This window comes from Neltuma alba, unplaced genomic scaffold (genome assembly GCF_004799145.2).
Source record: "Neltuma alba isolate B1F8T4 unplaced genomic scaffold, ASM479914v2 tig00013242_pilon, whole genome shotgun sequence".
Lineage (NCBI taxonomy): Eukaryota > Viridiplantae > Streptophyta > Magnoliopsida > Fabales > Fabaceae > Neltuma > Neltuma alba.
The window spans coordinates 34,315-52,232 of NW_021637538.1; the positions used below are offsets into that span (position 1 = coordinate 34,315).

At 34.3% G+C, this 17,918-nt stretch overlaps 4 protein-coding genes across 6 annotated transcripts; all 4 read right to left on the minus strand.

The window, feature by feature from the left end:
- Nucleotides 1–143: 143 nt before the first annotated feature.
- Nucleotides 144–4,557, minus strand: LOC114735637 (signal peptidase complex catalytic subunit SEC11A-like). The gene is made up of 8 exons (XM_028923335.1): nt 4,379–4,557; nt 3,764–3,876; nt 3,379–3,450; nt 2,889–2,924; nt 1,567–1,612; nt 1,278–1,365; nt 460–517; nt 144–323 (listed from the first exon to the last, which is right to left on the minus strand). The coding sequence occupies exons 1-8, from the start codon at nt 4,455–4,457 to the stop codon at nt 273–275; spliced, it is 543 nt and encodes a 180-aa protein (XP_028779168.1). The 5' UTR covers nt 4,458–4,557; the 3' UTR covers nt 144–272.
- A 1,806-nt stretch (nt 4,558–6,363) lies between these two features.
- Nucleotides 6,364–8,806, minus strand: LOC114735640 (RHOMBOID-like protein 5). 3 transcript variants are annotated; one of them, XM_028923339.1, is made up of 6 exons: nt 8,646–8,804; nt 8,192–8,594; nt 7,451–7,614; nt 7,195–7,370; nt 6,855–7,111; nt 6,364–6,725 (listed from the first exon to the last, which is right to left on the minus strand). In XM_028923339.1, exons 1-6 carry the CDS (start codon nt 8,695–8,697, stop codon nt 6,689–6,691), a joined length of 1,089 nt encoding a protein of 362 aa, XP_028779172.1. In that variant the 5' UTR covers nt 8,698–8,804; the 3' UTR covers nt 6,364–6,688. The 3 variants fall into 3 exon arrangements, with proteins under 3 accessions (XP_028779172.1, XP_028779170.1, XP_028779171.1); XM_028923337.1 differs by having other exon boundaries at nt 8,192–8,805; XM_028923338.1 differs by lacking the exon at nt 6,364–6,725 and having other exon boundaries at nt 6,851–7,111; nt 8,192–8,806.
- A 1,961-nt stretch (nt 8,807–10,767) lies between these two features.
- Nucleotides 10,768–11,953, minus strand: LOC114735641 (embryo-specific protein ATS3B-like). Its single transcript, XM_028923340.1, has 3 exons — nt 11,677–11,953; nt 11,355–11,462; nt 10,768–11,265 (listed from the first exon to the last, which is right to left on the minus strand). Exons 1-3 carry the CDS (start codon nt 11,794–11,796, stop codon nt 10,996–10,998), a joined length of 498 nt encoding a protein of 165 aa, XP_028779173.1. The 5' UTR covers nt 11,797–11,953; the 3' UTR covers nt 10,768–10,995.
- A 427-nt stretch (nt 11,954–12,380) lies between these two features.
- Nucleotides 12,381–15,357, minus strand: LOC114735642 (TSET complex member tstD). The gene is made up of 5 exons (XM_028923341.1): nt 15,194–15,357; nt 14,318–14,431; nt 13,703–13,782; nt 13,157–13,281; nt 12,381–12,791 (listed from the first exon to the last, which is right to left on the minus strand). The coding sequence occupies exons 1-5, from the start codon at nt 15,244–15,246 to the stop codon at nt 12,720–12,722; spliced, it is 444 nt and encodes a 147-aa protein (XP_028779174.1). The 5' UTR covers nt 15,247–15,357; the 3' UTR covers nt 12,381–12,719.
- Nucleotides 15,358–17,918: the final 2,561 nt, after the last annotated feature.

Sequence of the window (17,918 nt, forward strand, 5' to 3'; positions counted from 1 at the left end):
TTTGACCGATTTCTATTAATATTGTATAGTTATAACGATACATCCTTTGTTTCGTTATTATTTTTTATTCTTCCTCTGCATGTGACATTCCATGTTCCTTAAATTGGTAATAATATTAGTCCATCAAGGCATACATTAGGACAAAAATAAAAGTCAAAATTCACTACTTTGGATTAATTCATAACATTAAGTTGTCAAATGATACAAAGGATAATCCAATATGACATTGACACCCTAAAGGAGGTGCCGGCTCTGCTTACAATAACAATCTTTTATTCTTTTGAAGTTATTACCAGCAAACCCAAAGCACCAATTAGAATGTACTGCAAGCAAAACCAAACAAGGTTAGCGAACTGGGAAATTTCATGAACCTAATTTCAGACCATTCAAAATTTACATAATTCCGATATATAAGCAAGTATAAATCAAGTTCAATGAGGATCGGCACTGGTAAGACACCTTGATGATAGGCTTTTCAGTCATAATGATAGTCACCCAGCCAACATAAGGTAAGAACCTGCGAAATAAAAATTTAAGCACTATCAAGATCTATCAGAATTAAATGTATTTTAAAAAAAAAAATCCATCAGATCTTATATGAAGTGAATCATATTATACATGACTAATAAATAATACAATTTTTCTATAAATCTTATATTAAAATGAAATCAGCTAAAGCAAAAGTTGAATTTTGAAAATAACAAATTCATTACCAGTTAGTTCTTTCATACATTGTGATCACTTGACAAAAGGACTAAAATGCATTGAGCTTGTAATTTTGGGGGATTGAGAGCTGCATTCACTAATTCCCGAAGTTCAAAAGTAAATAGGTCCAAATTATAAGTTAAAACTACAATTAAGCCTTCATATGGTACCTAGGCCAGAATGATGAAACTTCAATGTCATGCTCCGGTCTTAGTTGCAGAGCTAAAGAGCCAAGGCATACAACTTTATAACTCCAGTACAAATCAACAATTCAAGGTTGCTCTAACATGCAAGATATAGCTTTCCACGACAAATTTACAGAACAAGTCTACAAACAAATAGCGCTAGTGTATCAAAGGAAAGGAGTTAGCTCATCCAATAAGAACGTATAGTCTCTTTCTCCTTAACAGTCTAAGGTTGGATTCCTCTCTCATGCACTCTAGGATTGGGATATGCCTTTAAGATCGAATAGGAAGGGAACAGCTGGTCGAAGTACATGGATAAACAGATAAAGATTAAAATGAATAAAAAAATAACAGAGCAAGTGTAACAGGAAGGAAGATATATTTTACCCAACAGCTCTTCCCATAATGTGGTGCCTTTGCAGCCATAGCTGACCATGAGCATACAGAAGCCTGTCATCCCCATTATTGTTATCTCCTGCAAAAGGAAGTAAACATGTAGAGGGTGAGTAATATTAGAAACTAATCAGCGCCCCCTGAAAGGACAACCAAAACAACAAATCACATTATATGCAATCTTTTGCATGAAAAATGCGCATCACATGTCAGATAGGTGTTACCAGTATACAGCACCTCCAGTATTTTCAATAAATTCGCTTAGTTATGAACAAGTCACTACCTTTTGTGAGAACATCAACCTCCCTAGTATCTTGTCGTTCATGAACCTATAAATAATCAACCATTAGATGGAATATCAATAATCATGAACTACCTGGTAATAGGTAAATGTTTCAGAAAATCAAAGCTTTCAGAATGTTTGAAGAGAACATTTCCTGATAAATTAGTTTAAGGAATATCCTGACCACAATGTCATAAACTACCATACAAGTTATCACAGCATTCCTCTGCCACGAGAGAGGGATATTTAATAAAGTTTCCGAAGTACCATTCTTCTTTCCTCAAAGGGGGCAAAATGAAGAACCCCAAACTCATGTCGACACAGAGAATGTTATCAATAACAAGCCCTAGATAAAAGTAGAGATAAGTAAAAATGGCAAGACACCCAATGGAATGTGGGGTGCTAAACTGCTGTCTCAAGAAAACTTTTTTTTTTGGGATGCTAAGGACTATAACACTGCCAGGACCCGGAGCCAAGTGACTCAAATCCACACAAAAGAGGGTAAAAATCAAAGCGTATGTCAACTTCTTTCCTTACGGTTAGAACTACTATTCCACTATTCTAGTGGAGGTTTGAAACAGAAATTAGCACAATAAACCATCAGACCCAAACCATCACATTCATAACACCCTTGCCATCACTTTCTCTTCCACTACTCTGGCATGATCTCCACAAGCGTTAGAGGTAGTAACTCTTTTGCTCAATCCCTATTCTAGAGCAAGATTTTTAGGCTGGATTAACGCTTGGCCCAAACCATCACATTCCCACACAAAAGCAAGGCTGAAAAGAAGCATAAATGTGCCAGCTCAGTAGTTTAGTTTCAGCCCCTCAAGTCTGTTGTAGAATGCAATAGCTGATAAAGGAAAGCTTCCTCAATATACCATTCCTTTGTACTGTGATTTTACAAAAACTATTACTTTAATCATTCTAAGAATGTTAAAGTTTAGCACATCAGGAAAAATAATTTGAGTTTTTTGCAGGTACTTTATCAGTATTCATCTTTATCAATAGACCATAATTTCAATTTCCAGCCGTAATGCCCTGTTTGAATTAACGCTTATAGATCCAAGTAGTGTGCTAGATGCAATAGTACAATCAATTAATATGCTAATAATAATATTTATACATCTTTGTAACAACAATCATGAAGAAAAAAGCATTCTACCTCATATAGAGTCAAGAGGCAATTATGTGCTGAGGTACACGGAACAACTAACTCAGTCACATTTATGATCAAGGAGAAACTCATTGCACCAAACTAAGACTCAACCAAAAACTTCACAAAATAAATGCTCAAAGTATGGCAGGAAGGTTGAGCTTACCTTAATTACACGATGAACAATTGGAATCTCACGGCCCTAAACACAAAAACAAAAACAAAAACAATCAAGGATATTAGCAAGAGGGGTTAAAAACAGGGCAGCAGTAGAAGAATATAGAAACAGATTTGAAGAAGGTAATAAGCAATTATTGATTCACAAATGATTGTAAATGATATGTCCAGATAAGATTAACTTAAATTTTCAGTCAAAGCCCAAATAGAGAGCTAAGATACTGAGCTTAAACCTGCTCTCAAAGCAGACCACTGATTAAAAATCTCCTAGAGGGAATAACGAAATAGAACCAACAAAGAATGGGTTTTGCAGGAACAAATTGATATAGAATAAAGAGTAATTACAATTAAAGGCTTGGTAACAGCAGTTGCATCAGAAAATTAATGACGTCACAAAAAGACAGCTGTCTGTCACATAATATTCTATTATAAATATACAAAGCAAGCAAAATAAAGAGTAATACTAATCAAGGACTTACATCTACATTGAATACCACAATCTCCCCAGCACGAATAGGATCTTGGGTCATGTGCAAAAATAGGATATCCCCCTGCACACGATATAAGAGGACATTCGTGAACTGATCAAACAAACAGTTCAATTTTATGGGCAAACTGTCCATATAAGACGCAGCTTCTCCTTGTTGGTGCCTGCTATTAGATGAGCAAAATATTTCTAGAACTAGGCCAAACCTCCAGTGTGAAACACGGGGAAAATGAAAAGAAATAAAACAGACATGCACACTGAGAGTAAATGGTAACTGCACAGCAGTAAATGATTTTAATTTTATATTTTGTATTGATTAGGATAGAGAAGACACACGAAATACAATATACATATGTTCATGCATTCGATTGATTTACCCTCTTAAATCCCGGTTCCATGCTTCCAGAAAGAACAACCACAACAGGAGATTCACTGCCAGTGAAACACATCAGCGCCTTCCATATTATCAGTGCAGATGTAACAATCATGCCTGACCCAAAACGAGTATAAATGACAAAATAACAATGTCATAGATTGATCAGAACAGAACTCGGATAATAGAAAACACCAACACAAAAAGTGAGGGCAGTAGGGAATTCTTCAGCCAATAAATATAATGTAGCCGGTGTGTTGGTAAAGAATGCCATACTTGACCACCACAACCTCTTTCTATCGAAAATGCACGTAACAGGCAAAAACTATAGAACGAGCTGCATTAAATGATAACGAAATGAAAACATTCAGAAGGCTGCTCAGGCAAACCTTACGTCTAATTTTGATTAAATTTGTTGGGTTATTTCCCTGTTCCATTTATTGGTACCAAGGAAAAAAAAAAGTCAATTCGAAGTAAACAGGATGTCAAAAACTAGCTTTTCCCCATTCATTGCTTCAAACTTGTTAACTTCCTCATGTACCCTCATCATTGAAGTTCATGATCTTTCCGAGCATGGTGGGACACACGCACCCAGAGAAAGCAACAAGAAGGAACTAACCGAGACTAACAGCCTGGGTAAGGACCTGGCGGATCTGAAGAGATTTAATGGATTCCATAGTCTCGCCGATCCAACCCATTTTTGAGTCGCTTCTGATTCAGCTCTTCAATTTCTGCCTCTTATCAACCTCCCAATTGCTTCCACTTCGCCCCCGTGTAACTTCTCCTGACAGCAGGGATTTTTTTTTTTTAAAAATTTTTGGGTTCGAGGCTACGCCTGGACTTATTGACCGGACGCAAAGGGGGCCGTTTCCCATAGGAAAAATCCAAAACAAAAAACTTTAAAAATTTTAAAATCCCAAACTACAAAACTATATTATCTTTTTAAATATTATTAATTATTATTAAGGTATAGTGAACAAGACTCATTTAAAATTTTGACATTCAAAAGCATTTTTTTGGGATCATTTCTTTCCCATATTCATTTCACCAATAAGCATATAAACTAACTTTCTTACCGTCAAATGATATTTTGTTGTATGATTCAGATAAGTTGTTCAATAATTATAAAATCCAGGTGTGTGGATTAATTTTTTAGAAGTAATTTTATAGTGTATGAGATAAGTATATGAAAAAAACCAGAGTTTTCTCAAGCTTGCATATAAACATCCTTTTAATCCTATAAAGAAATTAATAAAGATTCTGATTTTGTTTTAAATCGTCATTAAAATTGGAATTTAAACTAGTTTGGTATGAATTAAAAATAAATAAATAAATAAATAACTTAATTCTAATAAATACGAGTATGACATGATTTATATTATGTATTAGTTTATAAATGAAATAAATTAGCTTTTAAAAATAATGAATGCAAGAAATAAAATGGATTAAAGTATTTAAAAAAACCCTTAATTATCTCCCATATTAGTTGATGAGTATTACCTATTTCCTGGTATGATCAAATACGACCAAAAATTTAAAACTACTTCTTCAATGATAAATATTAAACTCATTTTCTAAATATGATCATCAAACCCATAATTTTGATGGTTTTCAACGTATAATTAAATACACACTTCAAAACATGAGTAATTTTTATTAATTTTTTTTTACCAGCGACTAATTTTTATTGATGATTTATCAAGCTATGGTTGCCAAAATAAATGACTTATCAAAGGAGAAGGTGATTTTGTATTTAAGCAGAAAAGTTTTGCCAACTGATTATTTATTTATTGTTCATGCCTCTTAGGCATAACAAAATCTCCATTTTCTCTGAACGAAACCACAAAAAAAAAAAGGTCCGGAAGTAGAAAGGAGATCAATTCTTTAACATAGCAACAAAAAGTTGGTTTACTTGGTAGAATTATCCCTTTATATTTATATAAACAGAACAAAGGTCCCTAAAAATCTGTTTTCTTCCAAGTTCGGTCACATTGTAGGATGCACGATTATATTGCAATTTGAATTTAAATCTAACTGTCTGAATCCGTCTCAAAATCTATTCTGAATCTCCTGCTATTTGTTTCTCAAATAAGAAATGAAAGGAATTCTGATTTTTAATGCTTAATTCAGTTAAAACATATCACTTCATGGGATCAAAAGATCTGGGAAAGAGAACTAAAGAGATTCCCCCCTATTTTATATAGGAAGCCAAATAATTTGATGGGACAATAACACTCTTGATCCCTGCACTTTATTCGTTTTTTTGTTCTTAGTCTTTCCATTTTATTTTTGTTGTTTTCCGTCCCTTTTATCTACTCCTTTGCAAACATGCTACTTAATCAGACCCAATTTTAAACCAGACAAGATTATGTGTGTGTGTGTGTGTGTGTGTGTTTCACCTAAGCATGTTTTTCCTATTCATTTGATAGGCTTAATCGTGTTAAGTTCAAGTCAGTAATAAAATCAACATCATTTGGGCCACCTCATGGTCCGTCTTACTATTTTCCAAACTAAAAGGACTAATATTATTTGAGAATTGAGATAGAGTGAATAAGAAGGATGAAAAACTGTAAAATAAACTAAAGGAACTAAAACATAACACAATTAAAGTATAGAAGGAGCCTGGGGTGACATTTCCCTAATTAACTGTACAGCGCGCGAAATCATCTCAGAATTGGTGCAAGCTTCAAAAGTCCAGATTTTGTTTATATTGCTTCTGTGAATAATATGAAGAAGCATGTACCAGAAGAAAGAAAACAGGAAAAAGGTTCCAAACTACGAAGCATCTATATGTAAATTCAAGTTTGGGGCCTAAATACTTGTATTCTTTTATACACATCTGAACAGGGAGATTCCGGATTAATACTTGCAATTTTGAAGAAAAAAGCATTCTGAGTCTCTTCCCAGCATTCAACTTTTTCTCCATAGCCTATTTCTTGAATAGCTTAATTAAGCTATACGCATATCTGCCAGCAAAATACACGGCCTTTAATTTGTTAAAACAAGTTCAGGAGGCAGGCTAGCTAGCAAATGCTGAATTGATTTTTCATGATGGTGAATGTTCAAAGAAAAGAGAATGATGATTAGTTCCTTACCCAACAATTAAGATGATTAAGGACATGGCAAATAAGAGATATTGATAGAAGGTGAACTTGGATTTACGTTTGACATCATATCCTGGAGGAATATGCTTACGATTTACATATCCATATTGAGGACGCATTAAAAGAACAAACCCCAGAAGGAATCCTGAAGAGAACCCTCCAACATGAGCTGAATTGTCAACCCGAGGCAGAAATCCAAGTGACAAGTTTAAGGCACTAATGACCAAAAGAGTTATAAGAGCTGCACACTGAAGAAAACAATAGGTTAGATTTCGTTTTCTCACGAAATACTCCTCCAAACAGGATTAATTAAGTATACAGAATAGGTTACCTTATTTTCATAAATTGTCCAGTTCGTTAGAAGCTCAGAAAGCATGGCCCCAAGGAGTCCAAAAAGGGCACCAGATGCACCAACTGATATGGTTGGTTTTGCAGATGCCTCCAAATGCAACATTGATATTAAGCTTCCCGCGAACCCAGAAAGTGTGTATAATAATCCAATTCTAACTGCAACACATAAGGGGATTCAGGGAACTTACTGATAGACTTTCAAAAAATTCAATGGGAAAATTCAGCAAAATGCTTACTGAATCCAAATTCCTGCTCAAGCCGGATTCCTATGGATAAGAGACTAAACATATTGGCGACTAAATGTATAACACCAGCATGAAGAAACATGCAGGTTATCAGGCGCCATCCTTCGTTGTCCTCCACCACTAATTCCTTTTGTAGGGCTCCTAAATTTTGCAGTCTGCAGAAGTTTGAACAAAGGGTCAAACCTACTAATCTTTCTATACACAAGAGCTATGAAAATCCATTATAGTTTACTTTCTGTGCAGGACAAAGCAGACTATAGTAATACGAGCAATCCTGACTTCAGTCGTTCAAGTGGTACTGTTAGCTGATAAGCTTAGTAGATGTGAGTATGAACTCCACAATATTCTGATAAGAATATCAATTAATCCTGCTTTTGAACTTTCTTAAGGGCGACTTATATGCTTGATGGGAGTAAATTTGAGATTAGTGAGGAGCATAAGTCAAACTTAGAAATTTATCAAGATTTATATGCAGACAGATGCAATGTCAATATTTTAATCATTCCTTTCCCTCTCTTCCATTTTCATCACTCCTTTGAGCTAGATTCAGAGATTGTTCATTCTTCGAGTTCAACAAATATCATTCTGGGAAAGCTTCATATTGAACAGTTGGAATTAAAGAGAACGAAACAAAAACCTATTAAAGAAAATTAAGCAGTCCCCATTTCCCTATGAGTACATCTAACTATCTAAAGCAGAAATTGAAATGAGAGAGAGGGAACTAGTCCTCACGTGCTGGTGGAAGGTCCGAGGAGGGGATTCTCCTTGAATGGTTGGAAAGAGAACCTTCCCAAATATTCTGGGAGGAGGCATTTGCGATCTTTGTCTATTTTTGCAGGGCAATCATTGTAGTACATCGAATACCAAAACAGTGCCACATTAACCACAAATATGAGCGGCACAAGCCAGGGGAACCACGGCTTCGGAAGCGGTGGGGAAAAACGCGGTGTTGGTTGCGGGGTTTCTGATCGGCTCTTTCGATGCCCGCGTCTCGTCTCCATATCAGATGACGGCGACGGTTGGCCATGGCGACCTCCATGGGCCGTTTCAACGTCGTAGGGAGGCGACGATCTGCTCTTGCGGCCTCCGTGAGCGGTCTCAACGTCATGGGGAGGCGATGGTCGGCCCATGCGGCCTCCGTGAGCCGTCTCAACGTCATAGGGAGGGGATGGCCGGCCCTTGTGGCCTCCGTGAGCCGTCTCAATTTCGGACGGCGGGGATGGAGGGTTTTTCCCCATGGAAGAAAAGAGTGCAGCTTTTCCGTCGCTGGAAAGCGGCGGCGACTATAGGTCGCTAAGCTGCACCGATTATTAGGAGTGGGAAAGACATGAGAAGGAGAGAGGGGGGGAGAGAGAGCAGAGAGAAACTTAATTTGGGAAGGAAGGATCGAACGATTCTCGTTAGCGTTGGCGGTTAAAACAACTCAGTTTCCCGCTAATAGAATTTGTTTCCGTTAATATTTTGTCATCACCGATAGTTTATTTAAAAAAACAAAATAGTTCTTGCTCTTTTTATAATACTACTTCCAGTGCTTAATACTATCTCTGGTTTTAATATAAGATGTTTGATTTTTTATTTGGTCCTAATTATAAGATCTCAATCCATTTTGTCTCTCATATTTATGCATTCTTTTCCAAGATAATCCTTCTAACAATGATAGTTCTAGCCAATACACTTAATTAGCAAGGATATTTTAGGAATGAAAACACTTATTTATTACCAATAACTAACTTAACTTACTTCCTTAATCTCCTCAAATAAGTCAACTGGGTCTTATAATTAGGACCGAAGGTAGTATAAGGCTTTGTTTGACTTTTATTTTGGTCCTAAATATAAAACCCTAATCCATTTTGTTTCTTATATTTATTTTTTTTTTCAAAATAGCCTTTTTAACAATAATAGTTCTAGTCAATACATTTAATTAACAAGGATATTTTAAGAAAGACAACACCTATTTAGGACAAATAACTAACTCAATTTACTTTTTTAATCTCCTCAAATTAGTCAACTGACTCTTATAATTAGGATCGAAAGTAGTATAATTTTATTAATTTATATTATAAAATCAGTTTTATATTTACGAGTGGGGGAGTACAAACATATCTTTCTATAATATATTATAAAATTTTCCTAACTTGTTTATCTTATATTCTGTAAATCACTATTAAAAAATTGTTTTTGAAAGCTCCTATGATCATCTCAATTAATGAGCCTATAATTCAAAATACTTTAGCCTTGTTAATAATATTGTGGACTCGTCATTAGTTATAGGCAATGTTAATAGGGTCAACAATAAAAGTTGTTAATGTTTTTTAGGTAGAAAGGGAGGGGGAGATAGCCATGAGTGCACATGAGTAATTGCAGTTCTTCCAGGGCATTGAAATAAAAATCTTGCGAGGGTTCAGTTTACTTTTAGCCTTTCCCTCCTTCAGCTCACATGCACAAGAACGATCTAATAAAAAAAAATTACAGAGATCTAATTAAAATGGGTTAATATCATTGTTGATCCTGATAATTCAATCTTGATTTTGATTCCTATAATATTAATTCGTGATTTTTTATCTCTACACTTTAATTTATTCTATTTAAAATGTTAATCCCCATAGTCATAAGTATATAACTAATGAATTAATAGTATCATTGATGAAATAAAGATGAAATGTTATATGATTTGAAACTATAATGATTAAAATTAAAATTCGATTATCATGTGAGAACCAATAATGATATTGTTAACCCAGTTAAAATTTACATAAAATTACCTTCTAATGAAATATTTTTTAAAAACATAAATTCTTCACCATTTCCTCCCCATTTTTTCAGGTAGAGATATTCTTTTAGTCGAAGCACTAAATGTAAACAGAGATTCAAACTCAATTAAATCCAAGCTATGTTTGGTTTCCGCTCCAATTCACATGCACACAGCAAAGGTTATGTTTTTATTTTATTTTATTTTATTTTATTTTATTTTATTTTATTTTAATTGGGCCACCTAAAGAGAGAGAGGATTAGGTGGTGGAAGAAGTTAAACTTGACAAAATCATTGGGAAGAAAAAAGAAACAACCAAATCTACAAATTTTACTCCCACCATCTATTATTATAAGATTCAATTTTTTAATAAGTTTATTTCTTTTTATAAGGTTCTTTTTGAATTTGTCTTAAGTATTTAATACAGTATTACCTATTTTATCTTAATTTAATATATTTAATACATTTTTTTTATCTCACTATTACTCTCTCACATTTATCTATTTATATATAGTAGTGTAATTAGAAAAAAAAAACTATATTTACTACTATTAATTACTTTTAACTAGACGGAATAGTACATTAAAAAGATCATCTAACAACAAAAATTAAGCCAACATCACATGGTAACATAGAATCAACCAAGAGACTCAACTAGACTCACAGACCCACGAAAACCTACCCAAGAAAACATCCAAAGCGTGATTCGGTCCATCACTACATTATTTATTTTCTGGTCTGCAATATGAATTCAGTTCATCCTTTGAACTCCATTGCCACATTATTACTACTCTGTTGCTTTAGAAACTGCAGAACCCTGGCACAAGTTGAATCCATACCAGATGCCATTGGGAATGAAGGTGTTGAAGTAAAACGTAATGGCCTTGGTGTAATATCCATACACTGTTACTTTCTCTGGTCTCCAACCATCGTATCCACTCCTGTACAGATACAGGTAGCAAATTTGATACGTACATTGACCGTATACCTCATACGTATCCGTAGAGCACCGTTCGAATGCCCCAGAAGATGGGTCATCTATCCGTGGGGCATAAACCTGATTTATCACCACCAACACCAGATTGATTGAGCAGAAATGAAAGAATCTATCTGCGAGTGATTCCGATGATTCAGGAATTTACCAACCTGATTGCCATAAGCATCGCCAAATGCGAGACTGATCTGATCTCTGGTGTATCGAGGTGAAGAGCAGCTTGTCTTTATGGACACTCTGTATGAACAACTAGCCTGATTCTGCAACAGAAAAACAAAAATCAAGTATGTATCGGAGATCTAGAATACTAATTTAAGTTTGAATATGAAAATCCCCATATAATGTTCCTCTTTCTGGATAATCTTCTGCTTTGCGTGATTTTAGGGTTTCTTCCCCCCCCCCCCCCCAATGCTTTATCCGATGGAAAGGTAACCTTTCAAAAAAGGAAGAAAAGGAAAAAGGGGTGTTACCCACCTGGTGCTGGGTTTCATTGAGCTTGAAGGATTCAAGAGCTTGGGGTTGAGAGAATGTTGGGTTGGCATCTGAGAGCGCAACGATGGCGGCAATTATAAGAACTGAAATGAGAGATCTCATTGTGGTTTTGTGGGAGAAGACCAGAGTGATTAGTATCTGTGACTCTGGGGGGCAAAAGAGTGGAGCAGTGTTCTTATTACTCTAGGAGATTTTCTAGACTGATCGGATCTACAAATTTTAGTAATAATTTATTTCCTGCTTAATCATAAAAAGACAAATATGATTGAAAAGTAGTACACTTTATACGTTTGTCCATTTCTTCATGAAGGAATACTAAAAGTTTCACGGAGCGGCCAAAAACACTGAAAGTTGAGAAACTTGCTGAAATATCCAAGAACCCTAATGCAACTTACCTTGTCCCTAGTAGGTAACATTCTTCTTCACTTGCATGCAATATATCTTCAATTCAATTATGTATAAAACAGAAAATATTATATAAAAAAATCCTTTTAGGCAATAAAATTTTCAAGCGTCCACTTTCTTAGCAAAATTATATAATATCGTTTTCTTGTTTTCAGATTGCATTTTGGAGCTCTGATATAATGGTGCACTTGAAGGGCCACTGAAAAAACAAATCATCTAATTAAGTCCTCAATTATGAAAAACAAACAGTAAAAATAATAAAAAATCTATATTTTTTGCACTTAAATGTAATTCGTGTCTTATTATATTAGGTTCAAATTCTGTTACGTATCAATGTCCATCATACTTATCTCTAAAAGAAACACTACAACAACATCAACCGTAGACGGCACTTGATAAGCGAACCAACATATGAAGGGCGAGAGGGGGGAATGGTACATCGCCCACATGAAATATAATAACCATTTTTCTTATGAACTGTTACAAATCTTTAAAATTAAAAAACTATATTAAAATGAACATACGCCCTTTTCCAGGGAAAAACTCATTACAAGATGCTGCGGAGCAAAAGAACCTCGAAGGACTATCCAAGCTACCACGGCTGGCTTTAAAGTTCCCATTCAGAACTCCGTTGGAGGCTTCAACCTTATTAATCTTTTGATCCTATCTTTCTCTGTGTTTTCCAAATATCCCTTGAAAAGATACACGAGGAATATGTCAATCGAAAAATCCAGAAGAGATTACTCAACCATGAAACGCAGAAGTAAAAAGCATGAAGCTTGGTTCAATCATTGTAGATACAGGAAACAACAGAAATTAACCATGACATCTTTTATATACTACCATGAACATCCAATGCGTTTGTTTCATCCAAAATGGATGACATCTATGATTTTATAGTCCCTCTAAACGGGCAGTGTCAACGGTTTACACAGAGACGATGAATGCAGATGATTGATGTGGGCAAGCACAATGAATGAACAGATTAAAAAATGCCAAAGATCTTAGGCTTGTCATTTCATTAAGAATGCTAAAATTATCCAGAATGGCACCTCACCTTCCAAACAATTTCATCCAAACACAAGCAGATTCTTCCATACTTGTCAAGGAAAAGGCGCTCAGTCGGAGGCTTCCCACATACGTCCTTCACAACTGAGGTTATCACAAAGATCACTTCTGACACTGCAGACAAAATGCCGTAAGTACTAGTGGAAGTCTTTACAAACATACATTACTGTTGTCACAATGTCTTTTCTGTCTTTTTTCCTTCTTTTTTCTCTTTCAGTAGGTTTGAAACTACAAAAACAACGCTTAGAACCAGCTTGACCCGCATTTTATTGATCACTAGTTTTTATCACTCTACGTTTTTAGAAGGCATTGGCGCATTGCCAAAATCAATCCATTCCAAAATCACAGTTTTATTCCGTACAAGTTCATTAGATTAGCAATCTTAACAAAGCAGTCGTTCTAGCTTTAAAACCAACCAATGTTAACTATTTTCAAGACCAAAAGAACTAGTCACTCCAATCAAATGTTACGTAAGAATCCCTCCTCCATCTCAAAGAAGAAAAAGATATCAAAAAGAGATGCAGTAAATACATACAGGCAAGTTCGTCATACTCATCCTTTCCCACAACATAGATGCTGACATCCCCAAGCACTGTGTATACAATATAAACTGACCTGATAGCAAAAAATACATTCTCCAAGTAAAATACTATAATATCATAAGAGAAGGAATCATAAGGCCAAGATATACAAATAACAGGTTGCAGAGAAGCAAATAGTAAACTCGAGAGAGAGCTGATTGTTCTACTGCAAATTTCTGATTTTAATGGCAGTAGCAACTGTTAAACTTCATTGAACATGTTTTGTGCCGGTTAATCTTCTACAATTTATTTCCAATTTTTCAACTTTGAATGACTCTGAAATGGCAACTTCTCAAGTTCATTTTATTCAAGTATCTAGCACTATTAGCTTGCTAGACTTCATCGTATTTAACAACACACTGGAAAAATCAGCAACATTAGATCTTAGCTTGCATTGATTTTGATTAAGATAAACAAACTCAACAACTATTTCATCTAAGTTAGCATTGATTCTCGAGCAGTTCCCAAAAGCTTCCCTACAGTGTACTCCGGTAAGGCAATTTATATGGGTCTGTGTACACACATCACGTCTTCAAGAGGTGAGAAAAATGAGAGAACAAAGTACATACTTGTGGCTAGCAACAAGGAGTTCTTCATTTTTGACACCTTTCAGGTTATCAGATCCCAGTTTAACCAAGAAAGAGCGCCAATGCAGACGCTCCTCTGCAGGAACTCCATGAAAACTGCAATAAGGTGAGTCACAGAGATAAGCTCAAACATCATCATAAAGTTTATAATGTCTCTTTTTAATGCTAGACGACTGCAGATCTACTCAAAAGATACCACAAAAGAAACTTCTCAATTTGCCAGGTTACATAGCAAAGCTCAACAATATTTACTCTAATTTCTATGGTACTTAGTCATCAACAATTCTTTTCTTTCAACCACTGCACCAGTGTTGGCTACAAGTCAAGAATGCTGTAAACAAATTCAAGCAAAAGTAATAGGAAAGCAATTAGTGATATTTGTCTTCCACCTGAAAATTACCCAAATTAGAGTACTATACGACTTATCACTTCTCAATGAAATTTCATTAAACAAAAAACAAGATTTCACAAATAACACAGCTAACCCTACCCCCTTGCCTCTTGGTCATAATTGATATAGGGGAAGAACCATAACACCTCATGCTACACTGACTAGTGCTCCTACAGTGGGAAATTGCAACTGGGTAGTTTGCTTTCTGCTCAAATGCCCATTATTCAAACTGTTCACATAAAAAGAACAACCCGCCATGCTATACAGATTCATATCCTGTTAAACCCGGTCCCGATCCAACAGAACATCAACACCTCCCAGCCCGCACATACAATTATTCCAACACCAAGCGAGATCGAATGCCTATACGTGAAATTTCTAATCAAAGTAAAAATCACACACAGTAAGTCAATAACAAACAAGGAAAATGTTAACTTCAGAAACGGGAAGAAGAGATCGGAAAGCACCGTTCAATGAGGATATTGCCCTCAGAGTTGGCAAACACGACGGCAAGTATCATGGTCTTGATTTCTTACTCGATGCGATACTGTTTTTCCCTATCAGCGTCAACAAAATTGATTTACCGATTTTCGCTTTGTCGGCCTGGGATCTTCCCCTCCGCCTGTTCGGTGGTTGTGGTGCTCAATTACTAAAATGCCCCACATACGCAGGTCATTAACAGAAAGGCCATTCCATTCGCGGTCACTTTTCTATGGTCGCTGGAGGAATAGAACTTTTTTCACCAAAAAGCTAAAAAAAAAAAAAAAACACACACACACAGGAGAACTTTCTCATGTGCGGGCTAAGAGCCTAGCGCCATAAATTTCAAATAATTTTATAGCATATAAAGCAAATATTATTACATTCGATCTTATTTATAAGAACTCATTTATATATTACAAATAAGATCTTATAACTAGAACCTAAGATAATACTTCATGTCCTTAATATAAGAGTTAATTGACTAATTTGATTAGATTAAAAAAATTAATTAAATTGATTATTTGTAATAAATAGGTATTATCTTTCTTAAAATATTCTTGTTAATTAAATGTATTGATTAGAACTACTATTATTATAAGGACTATTTTAAAAAAAATTGATAAATATAAGAAACAAAATGAATTTAGATATTATATTTAAAAACAAAATTAAAATTAAATAAGGTTTTATATTGAGAATGTGAGATAGTATATAATAAAAATCATCTTGATTTGCGTGAAGGGGACAAACTAAACACCCCAAGTAAACATTCAATTATTCTACAATTATGATAATTTTTATAACCTCTACAATTTCGATGACAGCAGTTGATTACACAAAATACTACCTCCAGTTTATAATACTTAGTTTGATATTCAATTTGATTTTAAATATAATATCTTAATTTATTTTATTTCTCATATTTATCTATTTTTTTAAGATAATCCTTGTAGCAGCTACGCATGTTAAAAGTTTTATCAAATGAAAGTTCTAACTAATATCCATGATTAGCAAGGGTAATTTAAAAAAGATAATACTAATTTATTACAAATAACTAATTTAACTAATTTCTTTAATATATTCAAACTAGTCAAAGATTTGGTTTTGGATAGAGCTCAATGGCGTCGTGCGATCCATATAGCCGACTCCACTTAATGGGATAAGATTTTGTTGTTGTTATATTCAAATTAGTTAACTAATTCTTATATTAAAAATCAGAAGTGATATTGACAATAAAATTTTTAAATAACTTCTTTTTTCAATTCCTTTTCAAAGATTTTTTTTTTATAGGGTCTCAAACTGCCTTTTTTATATATGTTCCCGCAGCCTTGATTATTTTTTACGAGATTTTCTCTTCGACAAGAGTCATGTCGACTCTTTTTCGTATATATTTAGAATTTATTTGGAATATTTTATAAATAATTTTTTAATCATACTTTATAAAATATAAGATAAGTAGGTGAGTAGAGTTTTATCTGAAGTTACACAAAATATGTTTATAAATACTTACCAACGTGATTCCAAGCAAATTCTTTAATGAATCTTATATGCTCGTAGTTTTGATTGCAAATTACTTGGGTAGCTTTTGCCTATTTAAATTGCTTGGGACGATGGAGCCACGTGGAAGACGTCCCTCCCCACATATTGCAGCTGATAGAAAGAGACAAAATAGTAAGTGAAGAAGTGAACGGACTTGTTGGGTTGCTGGATCATAGTGATCTTGGTTGATGTTTTTTTTTTCTTTGGGCTTGAGCCCTCCCTCCCAACCAAAAAAACATCACCGTTCTTGGACCGACATGTAACATTCCATCAATTGCTGATAATTTGCTTTTGCTCAGTTAGTTTTGCAATGAAAATAGTCACATTTAATTATTTAGATGCTTCAACCCGCCAGCACAAATACAAAGCTCTTACTATCTCCGGACTTTTTTTTTTTCCCAAAGGAAACGAGTTATAGTTGAAATTTCTCATGTCCATATTTGAGTTAATATAATTTTTATCCCTCAAGTTTACTCTCATTTTAGTTTGAGTTCCTCAAATTTTAAATAATAGATTCTGGTCTCTCAAATTTCTTTTAATTTAAAATATTGGTCCCTGTAATTTAATAAAAACATAGACTATTTCGCCCCTAAAGGATCCAAAACGTATGATACGAAATTTAAAAGATTAAAACTAAAATGATGACAAATTTGAGGAACCAAAGATTATATTAACTCTCTATATATTTTGTAAAAACCATTTAGTCTGAGATAAGCCATGTTATTAAGGACTAATGAATAGTGTGTTCTTTTTCAAGGCTAATATAATATTTAGTCATTCAAGTCTGCTCTCATTTTGGCTTTGGTCTTTTAAATTTCAAATCATAAGTTTTAGTTCCTCAAAAAGTAAAATTATCCAAATTTCTATTGAATTATAGAAACAAATATTTTGATAGAAAAGAAACTTGAAAGATTAAAACCTAGAGTTGAAAGTTGAAAACAAAAAAAAAACCATCCCCCGATAAGGGAGTGACACACCAACTCCATTTTTTTTCCACTTTAAAGGGTAAAAACCTACAATTTCCTTTATGAAAGTTAAATTAAGAGATTCTTAGCATTACAATAAGAATGGTATATAAATTTGAAAAAAAAAACAATAAAATACCCGAGAAATTGCTAAAGGATAAATCAATGTGGGTGAATTTCAAAATTCTAATTCAAACCCTTTGTA